Raw genomic sequence first — 16,885 nt, 5'->3', positions numbered from 1 at the left:
CAGGACATGCCATAAATTGGAGTGCGGCCGAACTGATTTTCAAAAGTAGCTGCCTGTAAAAAGGAAAATTCTGGAATTTGCCTTTATCACTCAGAATAACAATATGAGTCTGTCAGAGAATACTGCAAACTGGATTTCAACAATGAGTTACTCATAAGACCTATTCTCAGCGAGTGTTCCAGCAGACATGCCCACCAGACTCAACACAGGTGGCGGCTAACGAGGACCAAAACACAACGGAATTACCCCTTTCTATCACCGGACAACCATCGCCTCCTACCTATTACCAGCATCCGCATGACATACCTATATATGTCTTGTTAAATAAACCTGTCACTAACTACCTATCCAGTGATCATGATTATAGAAGTTTGTTAATCAAAATTTTTTATATATATATATATATATATATATATATATATATATATATATATATATATATATATATATATATATATATATATATTTATATATATATATATATATATATATATATATATATATATATATATATATATATATATATATATATATATATATATATATATATATATATATATATAATATATATTTATATTACACTGTACACCATTTGTGTTGCCTTGTACTTTGCATATTGTCACATTTATAATTTTTTTGAGTTGTTAGTATGAATTTAGAATTAAGTTATGTTCAAATTTTGAAAAATCAATCCTTCAGTAATAAAGTTATGTTGATTTTATGCTCCGAGAGTGTTTGTTTACATTACAAGTCATTCGAGTTGAAATGGCGCCAGTTTTCGCCGTTATTGGCTAATAGCCAAGCAATGGTATGTAGCATCATCTCATTCAGCTCTGTGGAATGTGCCTTTACGTTGATTGTTATGATCAGAAACTAGAAATTCGCGGTTGGCTTAAATGAGTTTCTATGTATACTTTATCATCAAAGGAACATTGTGGTTGAATTATTTTATGTAAAGCTCATATCTCTCTCTCTCTCTCTCTCTCTCTCTTAGAACAGACCGTGTCCTTCAAGTTTGTTGGCAATGGTCCATACTTTCACTGGTATATTTTCACCATTGTAGCCTTAATCCTGAGTAAACAAGGGACTGCTCTGCAGTTTGTAATACAGTTTCCTTCAGATTTGTCTTGCATAATTGGGATTTAACAGATTGAAAATTATGGACTTTTCCAGAGAGAATCAATGCTTATGTGGCCTTTTGGCATTTTTCTGTCTGGAGGGCAAAGGACTTTGTGCATCTATGACCCTTTACACCACTGAACATTTTGACTTAGCTGCTACCAATTTCCAATGTGGATTTTAATCCTTTATCACTTTAAACCCTATCACTTTGTTATTTACTCACGAACTTTGTTTATGGTAAGTTTCCTGCTGGGCATTTCAGTTGCTGATTCACCCCATTGAGCAATTATAAGCCCATCCCTCATTTCGTATTCACCTTGTTTTATTTGATTTTCCCCCTTGGATTTTTTATTTTTATTAGTTTTGAGTCATTGTTTGAGGGGTCCATGGTTGTCGCAGGCCGAGACATCCACTGTCAAACATCCTGTTCCTGAAACACTGAGGCATACCCTATGTAGACCAAGTCTACAACTTTGGCCCGAGCCAGGGGTGGTGGCTAAGTCTAACGGTACCCCAAAGTGGGTAGTGTATTGTCTCTTGAATTCTGTGCCCTTTTGATTGTGGTGGATGTCACTTAGAATAATGTAATTCAGAGTGTGATGATTATACACACTAATGTAGGGAGAGTACATATATGGCCACAGGGAAGATGAAACGGGAGAGTTCAAGATCAAAACATTCACCTTTATTCTCAGGAATTTTCAACCACACTACATACAGTGGAATAAAAGAAGAGTTGGCTTTACAGATAACAGCTAAGATTAGAAAAAAAGAATGTATAACCTGTCAGTGCATAGTCATTACTCCAAACATCTTCGGCAAAATGGGGTCAAGAGTTTATGGACCTGGGCTTAAAATAATGATGTTTTCCTTTGTTAGCTATAGTAATGGACTTATAAAAATATCATTATTCTTTTGGCCAGTTTGGCCCCAATAAACTGAATCAATGTCCATACATGGGATTTACAAACAACTTCCATTTAGAACTTTTTTTTAGTGTTATATTACAGAAATAAAGAGCCATTAACCTTCTTTGGTCTATAGCAAACGGTTCACGTCATTACCAGTGCTCCGAAAAAATTTGACTTTTTTCTCCTTTTTCATTATCGAGGATCATGGAAACATCAAAAATAGCAAGATAAGTGCTTAATATTAATTCCAGTTAAAATTTTTAGTTTTAAACTTTTGGAATTGATACATTTCCTTTTAAAAGTCGGAACCCGGCTCGTTGATTGTTAGCCTGCCTAGTTTTATTAAGCGTTGATTGCTACCTAGTTTCGTAAAGCAAAAATTGTCTTAAATTCTACCTAAATGTTTTAACTAAAAGAGTTGTTCCACAACTTATTAATATAGAAAATCCTTTCAGATTATACAATGTCTACAATAATCTAGGCAGTAAAAGAGAATAATTTAGACAAGATTAATAGTGGATGTTGTCCGTAGCCTGTTATTATTATTATTATTATTATTATTATTATTATTATTATTATTTGTAAAATTAGGAAAAAGACCTTCTTTAATACCAGTTTTGTTAAACAAAATGGCAGTATCAACAGCATTTATTTTATATAGTAAATGCTTGATTCGTCTTATCAATTGCTTTTCTTGCACTGGAGTGGTTGTGAGCAATTGACCAATATTCATTCCCAGTGGTATAGTGATGTGTGGGAGGTAGCTCTCGTGGGGTGTCGACTAGTTTTGCCCTTCTTGTAAGGGTATCATTCAGGACAGGATCACAGGATGCAATGGCTGTAATGTGTGGATTTCTCCTCTTTTATCCGTGTCTGTTGGCTTGTAGAGTTAGTTGCTTCATTTTTATTGGCTATTCGGCCGTAAGTCATCAGAAAGGCTGCTCCTGATTGGCTGTCTTCTCCTCAATCTAAGCCTACTGCTGATTGGCGATGGTGTAATTTCTCAAGGAAGGCAGATTAATCTATCGTTCTCAAGGTGAAGGGCGGTGCCTCTGCCGTCCTCAGATGTCGGAAGGGCGTCTTCGGGGTGAGGGTTAAAGTCGTCCTCGACGTCTGGGCGTCTTTGAGTCGTAGGTGGGTGTGGGAGGCGATCTTGCAGGTCGTCCTTGGGGTGAGATCTCACTAGGCGGTCACCCTCAGTGCTCTGGAGGTCATCCTCAAGGGGCATAGGTTTGGATGTGGGTCTTGCTTGGTTGTCCTCGGCTTTCCTGACAGCTGTAGGGAGAAGGAAGTTCTCCTGAGTCACATTAAGGCTCGGTTTTTCCTTCCCTATGTGGAGCGCCTCCAGGATGCGAAGATGACGGAGGTCGGGGCCGCCATCAGTAATTTCGAAATGTCTGGCAATATCGCTGCGGCGGATCCTCTGCTTGTGGGCAGTCTAGCAGTGATTAAAGATGGTTCCCTCCTGTGCATGGCAGGAGATCCGTTTGGAGAGGCACATGGATGTCATGCCGATGTAAGTTCTGGGGCATCCTCGGAAAGGGCATAGATATCGGTGTATGACATTTGTCCTCTTCAAGGGATCTTGGGGAGCGACAGGGTTGTTCATGACTAGACTGCACGTTTTATCACCAAAAGTACATTTAATCATGAAAATGAGATGAAAATTCAGTAATTAACCCTTAAACGCTGACTGGACGTATCGTAAGTCGACTAAAATTGTCTGTCAGGTGACGAGCGGACGTACCGTACGTCGACTACAAAAAATTTCAACCTTCGGTCAACTTTGACTCGACTGAAATGGTTGAAACACGCAATTGTAAGCTAAAACTCTTACATTCTAGTAATATTCAATCATTTACCTTCATTTTGCAACAAATTGGAAGTCATTAGCACAATATTTCGATTTATGGTAAATTTTTGAAAAAAAAATTTTTCCTTATGTCCGTGCGGTAACTCGGCCAAACATCTCTGAAATTCTTTCGTCATTTTGTCGTAATTTTTGCACCGTTTTATATTAGCCGTTACATAAAGCTTTATATATGAAAATTTGCGTAATTTCATGTAAAATACAACAAAAAACAACCCATGTTGTAGCTTTTATCAGTTTGGAAATATTTTCTTATGAATCACAATGTGCCAAAATTTCAGCCTTCGGTCAACTTTGACTCGACCGAAATGGTAAGAAAATGCAATTGTAAGCTAAAAATCTTACATTCTAGTAATATTCAATCATTTACCTTCATTTTGCAACAAATTGGAAGTCTCTAGCACAATATTTCGATTTATGGTGAATTTTTGAAAAAAACTTTTTCCTTACGGCCACCCGTTTTATATTAGTCATTACATAAAGTTTTATATATGAAAATGTGCGCAATTTCATGTAGAATACAACAAAAAATACCTCATGGTTGTAGCTTCTATCACTTTTGAAATATTTTCATATAAATCACGATGTGCCAAAATTTCAACCTTCGGTCAACTTTGACTCGACCGAAATGGTCGAAAGACGCAATTGTAAGCTAAAACTTAGATTCTAGTAATATTCAATCATTTACCTTCATTTTGCAACAAATTGGAAGTCTCTAGCACAATATTTTGATTTATGGTGAGTTTTTGAAAAAAACTTTTTCCTTATGTCCGCGTGGTAACTCGGCCGAACATCTCAGAAATTCTTTCGTCACTTTGTCGTAATGTTTGCACCGTTTTATATTAGTCGTTACATAAAGTTTTATATATGAAAATGTGCGCAATATCATGTACAATACGACAGAAGATAACTCATGGTTGTAGCTTTTATCAGTTTTGAAATATTTTCATATAAATCACGATGACTGCCAAAAATTTCAACCTTCATTCACCTTTGACGCAACCGAAATGGTCGAAAAACTGCAATTGTAAGCTAAAACTCTTAGATTCTAGTAATATTCAATCATTTACCTTCATTTTGCAACAAATTGGAAGTCTCTAGCACAATATTTCGATTTATGATGAATTTTTGAAAAAAAACTTTTTCCTTACGTCTGCGCGTGGTAACTCGGCCGAACATCTCGGGAATTCTTTCATCACTTTGTCGTAATGTTTGCACCGTTTCATATTAGTCATTACATAAAGTTTTATATATGAAAATGTGTTCAATTTCATGTAGAATACAACAAAAAATAACTCATGGTTGTAGCTTTTATCAGTTTTGAAATATTTTCATATAAATCACGATAAATAGAAAAAATTCGACCTTCAGTCAACTTTAACTCGACCGAAATGATCGAAAACTGCAATTGTAAGCTAAAACACTTACAGTCTAGTAATATTCAGTCAATTACCTTCATTTTGCAACAAACGGGAAGTCTCTAGCACAATATTTCGATTTATGGTGAATTTTTGAAAAACTTTTTTACGTCCGCCCGTTACAAATTCATGCATCATTTTGTGATAATATTTTCTCTGTGTTGCTTTGATTGTTTTACAATTTATTATATACCAAAATCATCGCAATTTAGTGTAAAATACAAAGAAAATATAACTCGTTAGCTTTAACCGTTTTGCTCACAGCGCAATTTGTATACAATTATATATGAAATTTTTTTTGTGCTGTCATATATTTCAATATATATATATGATAATGATATTTTTTTCATTTCTGATGGTTGCATACTAAACTTCAGGCAATGTCAAAAAAAGGAGCCAAAAATGAACTTTTAATCTTTAAAACTAAGTGTGCTGTGATTTTTAAAAAAAACTTTTTCCGCTTCGGCGCTAACTCCCGAACGCCGCCGGGATACGGCAGACACTTTCGTAAATAGATGCTCAGTGTTTAAGGGTTAATGAATATTTCTCAATGAAAAATATCATGAACGGGCGGATTTTCAGCAAATAATGCGTATATATGGTCCATAGAGAAATCCGCAAATAGGTGAGTCTGCAAATCATGAGACTAGATGTAATACAGGGGAATATATATATATATATATATTTTATATATATATATATATATATATATATATATATATATATATATATATATATATATATATATATATATATATATATACATATATATATATATATATATATATATATATATATATATATATATTATAATGTATGTATGTGTACAGTTTATGTATATGTATGTACATGTATACAATATATATATAAATTGTAGTCAAGGGCAGGAATACTCTGGAGATTCACATTTCCTTTATTGCTTCCTACATTTCGTGAGTCCTAATCACATCATCAGGGAATTCTATGGAAAATCAAATAAATTAATAAAAGTACTGAACAGCTAGAATTGAATTACATTAAAACATTAGTCATTAAAAATCTATGAAGGCTGTTCAAAATTACCCTCACTACATCACACTTAATTACATACACACAAAGCATAAAATCACGTTACATATGGACACATATGGTTACACAAGGGCACATTAAAAATAACAAAATCACAACACACTCCAAATAAATTACGAAAAAAATATAAATAAAAAATAGTTTAATTTTATTTTAAGAAAATTTTCAAAAATGGAGAAACAAACAATGACAGTCATATACTTATACAGTACAAAAAGTAGAAGACGTTAACTTTACAATGCAGATGACAGAACCACACTAACAGTAAAAGAAAAATACATACAGAAAAACAAAACAAAAAGATCAGAGGTACAAATGGTAATGAGCTATGACAAAAACAATGGAATAGAGACAGTTTGAGTGTTTAATGAGGGAACCCGCAGTTTAATATTTAAAGACTCAAGTATCTGAAGCTTCTGTTGGTCTGTGCTTGGCCAGTAACTTTAAAATCATCATAATTTATGTGCGTTTTGCAATTGGTAGCATGATTTCTTATACAGGGTAGCTCTGGATTGGAGAGTCTGCACCCAGTTCTATAACTCACTCCCTTATGAGAGTCAGCTCTGAACCTGAGAAGCCACCTGGTAGATCCGACATATGTTCCCAGACTACATCTGGGACAAGTATATTCATAAACAACACTGGACAACATCAAAGGGCAGAGCTGATCTTTAAACCTGAAGAGTGAGCCGATTGTCTTTGGATTTTTTGGGATGAGTTTGATGTCAATGGCCCCAAAGTACTTCTGAACGATCCTAATGAAATCCCTTCTAAAGCTATCATCATGTAAAAATGGGAAAACAGCGTATATAGTGTGTTTAGGGACATTAAAGTTTACTGTAGGGTTGAATGATTTGTTTAGTAGTCTGGAAAGAATTCTGTAGAAAGTTTTGTTTGGAAGTTGAGAGAGAGAGAGAGAGAGAGAGATTTAAATTTCAATAAATAGGGAATTTATGTGGGTATACAGTACCTTTATAATTTACATAACCTTAAACTTAAAATTATTTCTTATAATATACAGTATTGGTGTTTGAACTATTAAAATAAGCAGTTACAAGTGTTTTAGTTTAAGGTATACAGGGTATGGTAAAATATACTGATTGTCAAATATTAACATTAATGTAAACAAAGAAAAACATCAATTCATTAAGGAAAATGTAGTAAATTAGGTAAGATTTTAGCACAATACTTTACTTTGCCCAATCTTTTACTGTTTGGAAGTCTCCCACTTAGGGGGACTGATGTCGCTTAACTGTCAATCATCTTGACATATTGATGTGAAGGGTACCACCTGGGCAAATAGTCTATCTTTCTCATTTTTATAAATTGTTCAGGTAAGGAATTCCTCACTTTTTTAACTTTTATAAATTATTTGTTTTTAAAATTTTTTTAAGTTGTTTATGTAAGGAATTCTTCACTAGGTAAGGAATTCTTCACTTTTTAAAATTTTTATAAGTTGTTTAGGTAAAGAATTCTTCACTTTTTAAAATTTTTTAAGTTGTTTTGGTAAGGAATTCTTCACTTTCTTAAGTTTTTATAAGTTGTTTAAGTAAGGGATTTTTCACTGTTTTAAATTTTTATTAGTTGTTTAGGTAAGGAATTCTTCACTTTTTTATTTTTATATATTGTTTAATGTTAAGTACAGTATTATATTTATTGTCAGTTACCATTTTTATGATTTTATCTTGTGCCTCTAGATTGTGTGCATTGTATTGTCAGTTCTTTGCATGTATAGAGAGATAGATAGCTAAAAAATTTTGTGTGTAATTGATTAGAACTTATTCCTTCTACGTCAAAATCTGTCTCAGAAGGAAGTGACCTTTATGCTTATGTAATATGTAAACAACTTTTAATCTCATTGAGATATGATGTTCATGTAAAGCTTATTTTTTTATAAATGATAATGTGTTGAGAATGACATTAAAATGCAGTACATATATGTTGGTCATTTGTAACCCTAATATTGTAAAGCTCAAGATCTAGGCCTAGCTTAGTACAGTATGCCATATTATCCATGAATGACCAATTATTTAAGTACTAGCGAGATGTGTCATGTCTCCCCTACCGTGCCCCCACCCAGGGTGGACAAACAGGTTTGCAGGAGGAGAGTTGATGTGTCATGTCTCCCTTACCTTGCCGATCCCCTACCTATCCTGCCCCCACCTGGGGCGGACAAACAAGAAAGATCCACTTGGCTTTTATTATTATAATAAGATTTGGATGAGGATGCATACTCATTGTTTTGACTCATGTATTGAGTTTATTCATATTTATCCACCAGATAAATATGAATAAGGTATAAAGCAAAGTGTGGCTGGTGATATGTACATAATTACCAATTTTTTGTAGGTTAAACTTGTTAACCAGAATACACCAGGACAATGCAAGCAACTGAAACTCATGTGCCTGTTGGCTTAAACCTAAATTAAGCAGATGTGTAATAGTACCTGTATTCCACTTGATAATTTAGAGTACTCCCCAATCCTCAGTTTACTTGTGGGTATTGATAATATTTGGTTAAGATATTGCTGTGTTGTACTTTATCAGGTCCTGATGGTTATGTTTATGGATATAAGAATTCAGGCAAATTTTGTTGTGACTGATTCTCTTGTCTGGTGCTTTATAATAGGTAACAATCCATTGCAACCATTTTCATTGTTTCAGCCAACTAGGGTATGTATGTGACTGCTTATCTACTGCAGTGCTTTTGTACATCATTTAAATTCCCATGATGATTGACAGACAGTGCACAGACGCCTGATATAAGGCATGACTCATTAGGGCTTAATGTAAAAAACACTGCTTTTGTTATTATCACATCTCTTGAGAGAGCCTGAAGGTATTCTTGATATTTGTTCGTTGACCAGTATCAGCTTATCTATGTTCTCTCATGTCCATCTGACTGGCATTAGGCTCAATTATTAAGAAAGAGCCATGCCAGTTTATCCCTTTAAGAATATTCCATTAGTTATAATTTCTTTTAGGTTTTCACTGGAATGCTCAATATTTCAAATGTGCATTCAAAAAGAAAGTGCTGTGCTGTTATTTTAAATTTATATCTTACATGTCACTAGAAATAATGTTTTCTTTTTCAGAGCAAAACGATTTGTTGCGCTCAAGGTAGTGAAGAGTGCATCACATTATACAGAAACTGCATTAGATGAAATTAAGTTACTAAAATGTGTAAGTACATGGCTGTAATGTCTTAACTAAAATATGTAAGAACATGAATACTGTAATAAGATTCATCATTTGTCAAGGCACACACTGCTCCTGCTTAGTTGTGAATCAAGTGGTTTTGCAGTCCCAACATATAAAATGAAATGTACTAATTCTGCTAAAAGTGATATTTTCATGAGTAAATACTTACCTGTGACTGGAAGTGACTCATTTTTTCCTCTTTCAGGTTAGAGAAAGTGATGAAAATGATCCTAAACGTGACAAAACGGTCCAGCTTTTAGATGACTTTAAAATCAGTGGTGTAAATGGGACTCATGTATGTATGGTATTTGAGGTACTTGGGCACAACCTTCTGAAGTTTATCATTCGATCCAATTACCAGGGCATCCCTCTTGGCAATGTCAAGAGAATCATCCGACAGGTGAGAATCAGAAACTTACTCTGGAGAGAGCTTCCTAACAAAATATTCAGTATTAGATTATTTTGCCCTTTTTACTATTTACAGTCAACCCCCTCCAGTTCATGGTTCTGGATTCGCAGATTTTTCTGTGGAATATATATCCACATTATTCGCAGAAAATTTGCCTATTTGCGGAATTTTTCAGAGATATTCACTAATTACTGTATTTTCATATTTTCGTGACTAAATGCATTTTTCATGATAAAACCATTAAAATAGGCAGGTATAGGTGTTTTTGGAGGGGGTTTTTGGTGTTTGAACTATCAAAATAGGTAGTAATAAGCATTTTTAGAGGGGTGTCAAGTATTTGCAGATTTTATCTATTCATGGGGGATTGTGGTCCCTATCCCCTGCGAATCCCAGGGCTCAGCTGTATACTGCTTTGTTTTTTTATAATGAACTAATTTGATTTTAAACAACACTGCCCGAACTTGATTTTAAACAACACTGCCCGATTGATTTTAGTGCTGAAATAAATTATATTTTGTTTTATTATTTGTTATTCAGTCTCTCTCTCTCTCTCTCTCTCTCTCTCTCTCTCTCTCTCTCTCTCTCTCTCTCTCTCTCTCTCTCTCTCTCTCTCTCTCTCTCTCTCTCTGATAGTGTTTTTGCTTTCCACTGATTTTATTCATGATTTTGTTTTCACAATCTTTCAAAAGTTAACTTGAAACACCTGAACCCTAATGAGTCTTAACTTGGATGAATTTACGACTCTGTATTGCTGTAAAATATATTTATATTATGTTATTCCTCTATTAATTCCTACATCAAAGGCCATATTGAAGCCGATGACAAGAGACTATGATTACAGGATATTTTGATATGTGTGTAAAATTATTTCGTTGTTGCTTCTTGTCATATTCATTTTCTGGTCCATATATTAGATGGTAATGATAAGTAGATGGTAATGATAAGCATATCAAAATGAAATATCTCTGCTGTTTTGGATGATGTGTAATTTTAGCTTCCTTCATGTAAACTGGCCTTTGAAATGTTTTCACTAATGTTGTAGTGCAAGAACTAGTAAAGCAAGTACTGTAAACATCTATAGCATGGTTTTCAAAAAACTTTCCTAATGAAAGCAAGAGATCTGATGAGGAAGAACCCTGAACTGTAGTGCATTTGTTCCTATGGGAATTGCAAACCATTACCGTTTATGTAGGAATATTTTTCAGCACAAGCTGGAAACCGGTTGAAACTTGGCAACAAGTAGTTAACCTGGTGGTTAACAGGTGGAGATTCAATTCCCACGGCCAGCTGATGAAGAGTTAGAGGAATTTATTTCTGGTGATAGAAATTCATTTCTCGCTATAATGTGGTTCGGATTCCACAATAAGCTGTAGGTCCCGTTGCTAAGTAACCAATTGGTTCTTAGCCACGTAAAATAAGTCTAATCCTTTGGGCCAGCCCTAGGAGAGCTGTTAATCAGCTCAGTGGTCTGGTAAAACTAAGCTATACTTAACAGGTAGGGATGGGGGGGTGAGCGGGGGATTATCCCTTACTCAGTGACTGTCCCCCTCAATTTTCTTTTGGCCATGGTGGAATATAAATGTGCTGTGCTCTTTTGTCTTGATTGCCAGTTGAAAGCTTAGAGTATGGGTTAGTATCTGATTCATTGCCTTTCACTTGTGTATTTTTGTGTTCTGTGGTTACTTTGTTTCTTCTTTTTACATTTATAGACAAATAGTTCAGCATTGTTGCTGCAAGGGATGTGGCTGCCCATATGGGCGGATCATGTTGCCCTTAATAACAGATCCCCACTCTGTGCTTTTAGTATGGGGAAGTCCTGTTCTAGGCTATCTCCTTGCAAGGCAGGTATTAACTGGAATTTACCTCAGTAGCTTAGGCTTAAGGAAGGGAGGAAGAAGGATACAAGGTGCTCTCTGGCTTCTTCAGGGGGTGTGAACTCACCAGGATGCCTCTAACCCCTTTAGGTTCCTTCCACTTATTCATTCCTCTTCCCCTGTAAGTGCTACTCTTTCCAGGAGTAGCAGCATTAGGTCTAAAAACCTGACTACAACCTTTCACCTGAAGACTTAGCAACTTCATACGCTCCAACTGACATCTGGAAAAGCCAGGCTGTGCAAGGAACCGTTTGAGGTCCTTCCTTATTCTGATTTGAGTGTTGATGGGAAGAGATAATTGGGCGTGAAGAGTATCCCAACAGTCACAGTCACCGAAAGCGTCTGCAGGGTGTGAGGTGGAATTTGTTCCAATTTATTAGAAAACCTTGTGACTGGAGCCTGTCAACTACCACTCTCAGGCTTGACAAGCACTCTTCTCTGGTGGGCCCCCAGATCAGCCAATTGTCTAGATAGGCTACCTGTTGATTTCCTTCTTTCCAGAGTTCTTGGACAATTGCTGCTAATTTTGTGAAAATTCTTCGGTCAGTGTTTAACCTGAAGGGCATGACTTTGAATCTGTACATTTCCTTCCCTATCCAAAACCCTAGGAAGGGGCAGAAGGGAACAGCAACAGGGATGTGCCAGTATGTGTCTTTCAGATTTTTAGAAACAGTCCAGGTCCCTTGTGGAATGATTGAATGTACTTGGGCAACAGTAGTCATCCGGAAACTGGCAAATAGTGTGTTTGTTCAAACTTGATAGGTCAAGGATCACCCTCCATTTGGAGGAAACCTTCTTAGGGACGCTGAAGAGACGTGCTTGGTGACGAAAAAATGCATGTTTCTTTATGGCTCCCTTTAAGAGGGCCTTCTGCACATAATCTTCCAAGGAGGATTCTGGTTTTAGAAAAAACCCCTTTAAAGGGGGGAGGATGAGACCACTTCCACCCTAGCCCATTGAAGATAATACTGGTGTTCCCAAGGGGAGGAATTCCATTGCCTGTGATGCTGTAGAAGACAACCCCAGACCGTACAAGTCCTGTTGGGCTCCACCTCTTCCCTTGTCTTTAATAGGCATTCTGGGAGTTGATTTTCCTTTTCCCTGGTAGGAGCATCCCTGCACGCTTCAAAAGGGGTGCTTTTGCTGCTGATGTCCCTTCTGTTGTTGGAAGGATCCTTTAGGGGTGACTGGGGACCTGTATGGCTCCGAGTCATAACAAACTTTCTTTGGTTTAGGAAGAGGAAACTCTCAAGGTCATTGCTTCCCAGATTCCCTTTTTCCAAGAAGAGCATATATTGCACAGTTCTGTTGTTGGGCTCACTCAATGAGTTGAGCCACAACAGACTCCTCAAAAAGTTCCTTACAGAAGGGGGTAGAATGCAGTATGGCAGTTACATTGGGGAATGACATATTGGAGCCACCAGCGTTTGCATTCAAGCCTTAATGCGACACTCTAGAAAATCTTAGAGTACTCTCCATAGGGTCTGCTTAAGTTTTTTGGCTACAGCAGCTAACATTCTAGAAGATTCTGGAAGCTTCTGGTGGAAACTTACAACATAGTAGTAGAAGTTATAATATTGAGGAGGTGGAGCCTAGCATGAAATTCAGCCAAGGCTGTCCCCTGTGAGATTTTTCTCATAGTGTTCCCAAACTGCTGAGTAGCCACGTCCAGAGGGAGCCTTTTCCTTTCAAATGGAATGACAAGTGTTGCCAATTCCCTAGTAGAATTGTCAGATACTAGGATGATGGAGACATACGGATTTAAGTGACTCGTTTCCCAGTTACCACAAAATTCTGAAAATTTGTCTTTGCATGATTGTTTTAAAAGTGATGGGACTGAAGGCTGGGGCTACCTGGTGAGCATATTGGTTCTTTAAAATAGTTGTAGAACTCCATTTCTTACTGAAGGAGGGACTAAGTGTCATTCATTATTAGGAAACGCTGCTCTGTTCCAAAATTCTACGTGTTCAACTTCAGTCATAGTTTTCCTTTCATTAATGAGGTATATGCCATCAAAAGAAAAGATACAATTTGAGGCATCATGCCAAGGATTATCAGTCGACCCCCAGTATTCACGGGGGATAGGGACCATAAATGTGAATAGCTAAAATCCATGAATACTTGAAATCTCCCTCTAAAAATGCTTATAACTGGCTATTTAAATAGTTCAAAAGCCATTCATTATTAGGAAACGCTGCTCTATTCCAAAATTCTACGTGTTCAACTTCAATCATAGTTTTCCTTTCATTAATGAGGTATATGCCATCAAAAGAAAACATACAACTTGAGGCATCATGCCAAGGGTTATCAGTCGACCCCTGGTATTCGCGGGGGATAGGGACCATAAATGTGAATAGCTAAAATCCATGAATACTTGAAATCTCCCTCTAAAAATGCTTATAACTGGCTATTTAAATAGTTCAAAAGCCAGACCCCCCTCTAAAAACATTTATAACTGCTTATTTTAATAGCTCAACACCAAATGTATACCTTAAACTATCATCCTATGTAGAATGTACCTTAAGCTATCATCTAAAACATTTTAATATAATTTCAAAGTCATGTTACAACATTACACTTAAAAATATATGGCTTACAGCTGTGTGTGAAAACTATTCAAGTTACCCCTATTTTTAACTACATCCATTTTCTCTCATACCTTAAACTATCATCCTACACAGAATATACCTTGAACTATTATCTAAAACACTTTAATATTATTTCAGTCATCTTAAAACATTACCCTTAGAAAATATACATCTCACAGCTAAGTGTGAAAACTATTCAAGTTACCACTATTTTCAAGTACAGTAATACCCCAAACTTGAGCAATTCGAGTTGTGCAGATTCACAGACAAGCAAACTTTTCTTTGAAACCTAACTAATTGTCATACATGAGTTTTTCACAGACACACGAATATTTGTGAATACTGAGAAGCCCTGCAAAAGTGTTTGTTCAATTTTTTATGTAATTTATAAGTTTTCAAGCTTTTATGTGTAAATTAAATAACATTAAATGATAAAAGTAATAATTTCTCTCTCTCTCTCTCTCTCTCTCTCTCTCTCTCTCTCTCTCTCTCTCTCTCTCTCTCTCTCTCACTCACTGAGATGAGAGAATTTTTATGGTAGATGTACAGTAATACCCCGAACTTGTGCGATTCGAGTTGCATGAATTCACAGACGCACGAATTTTTCATTGGAATCTAACTAATGATCATACATGAATTTTTCACAGACATGCGAACACTGAGAAACCCTGCAAAAGTATTTGTTTAATTTTTTATGTAATTTATAAGTTTTCAAGCTTTTATGTGTAAATTAAATAACATTAAATATTATTAAAAGTAATAATTTCTCTCTCTCTCTCTCTCTCTCTCTCTCTCTCTCTCTCTCTCTCTCTCAGTGAGATGAATTTTTATGGTACATGTATACAGGTATGTTTATTTGTATGATAAATAAAGTTTTTACATAATAATAAGTACTAATTTTCAGATATTAATAAGATTAAATAATAATAAATAATAATAATAATAATAATAATAATAATAATAATAATAATAATAATAAAACTGTTATTACAAAATTCGTATTATTTTGAACAAACAAATTCTTCCCTTGTCTTTTATAAGAAGGTGGAAGGCAAAAGCTGTCAGACATGTCATTTAACATGTTGCTAATCAGTGGTCAAATTTTTCATGTAATTCTCTCTCTCTCTCTCTCTCTCTCTCTCTCTCTCTCTCTCTCTCTCTCTCTCTCTCTCTCTCTCTCTCTCTCTCTGTCCATAATAATTCATAAAAAAATTCACTCTCTTAAGTAAGGACAACTGTTATCTCTCTCTCTCTCGTTTGAAGTTAGCCAACCTACGTATTACAGCGCTGTTTCTCTAAAACATAGAGACAGATTTTTTCAGAACAAAGAGAAAGTGACAGAATAAAGAAGTTTTTAAAAATGAGGTTGAGAAGACTTCTAAAAATAGATCGGTGGAATGGGGGAGACAGTCACACACTCCTATATTCTTAACTCAACCATGTATTTCTTTTTTTAAGGGTAATGTATTGAGCTAACTTTTAAATGAAAATACAATAACTTTAATTTCATTTAAAAGTTAGTTTAATACTGAATTTCCATCTTTTGATATCTAATGTAAGAATAACTCTCTCTCTCTCTCTCTCTCTCTCTCTCTCTCTCTCTCTCTCTCTCTCTCTCTCTCTCTCTCTCTCTCTCTCCGTAATAATTCATAAATAATATAGCTTGATATTTCAAGTAAGGACAGTCTCTCTCTCTCTCTCTCTCTCTCTCTCTCTCTCTCTCTCTCTCTCTCTCTCTCTCTCTCTCTCTCTCTCTCTCTCTTCGTAATAATTCATAAATAATATAACTTGATATTTCAAGTAAGGACAGTCTCTCTCTCTCTCTCTCTCTCTCTCTCTCTCTCTCTCTCTCTCTCTCTCTCTCTCTCTCTCTCTCTCTCTCTCTCCCTGTAATAATTCATAAATAATATAACTTTATATTTCAAGTAAGGACAGTTTGTCTGTCTGTGTGTGTGTGTGTGTCTCTCTCTCTCTCTCTCTCTCATGTTATTCTCTGTTTCCGTAATAATTGGTAAATAAATTCACTCTCCTAAGTAAGGACAACCCTTCTCTCTCTCTCTCTCTCTCTCTCTCTCTCTCTCTCTCTCTCTCTCTTGTTTATAGTTAGCGCTCACACATTTTTACAACTTATTAATTCTCTGTATGTCTTTACCTGTACTGTAAATAGTTTAAATTTATCTAGTTTGACCTGTATTGTCTACGAAGTGTAAATGCGCTAGTGTTGCAGATACGTTCTAAAACATAGACACATAATAACATAGAGTTGTACTAGTCAAAATATAAAACACTGTTTGTTCATGAAAAAGCATTTCAGAACAAAGAGAAAGAGACACAGAATAAAGAAGTTGTTAAAAAGAGGTTGAGACAACTTCTAAAAATAGATTGGTTGGAAGGGGGGAGAGAGAGAGAGAGAGAGAGAGAGAG

General features: G+C 35.5%; 1 protein-coding gene across 2 annotated transcripts in view; it reads left to right on the top strand.

The window, feature by feature from the left end:
- Nucleotides 1-16,885, top strand: part of LOC136843252 (uncharacterized) — a 242,945-nt gene that overhangs the window by 159,151 nt on the left and 66,909 nt on the right. For both annotated transcript variants that reach the window (XM_067111373.1, XM_067111372.1), the window contains exons 4-5: nt 9,485-9,572; nt 9,796-9,990. In XM_067111373.1, coding sequence (XP_066967474.1) covers nt 9,485-9,572; nt 9,796-9,990 — 283 coding nt within the window. The remainder of the gene's footprint in view (nt 1-9,484; nt 9,573-9,795; nt 9,991-16,885) is intronic.

Source organism: Macrobrachium rosenbergii, chromosome 11 (genome assembly GCF_040412425.1).
Source record: "Macrobrachium rosenbergii isolate ZJJX-2024 chromosome 11, ASM4041242v1, whole genome shotgun sequence".
In the NCBI taxonomy this organism is placed as follows: Eukaryota; Metazoa; Arthropoda; class Malacostraca; order Decapoda; family Palaemonidae; genus Macrobrachium; species Macrobrachium rosenbergii.
The sequence above is the reverse complement of the archived record's forward strand: the minus strand, read 5'-3'. Positions and strand labels throughout refer to the sequence as shown.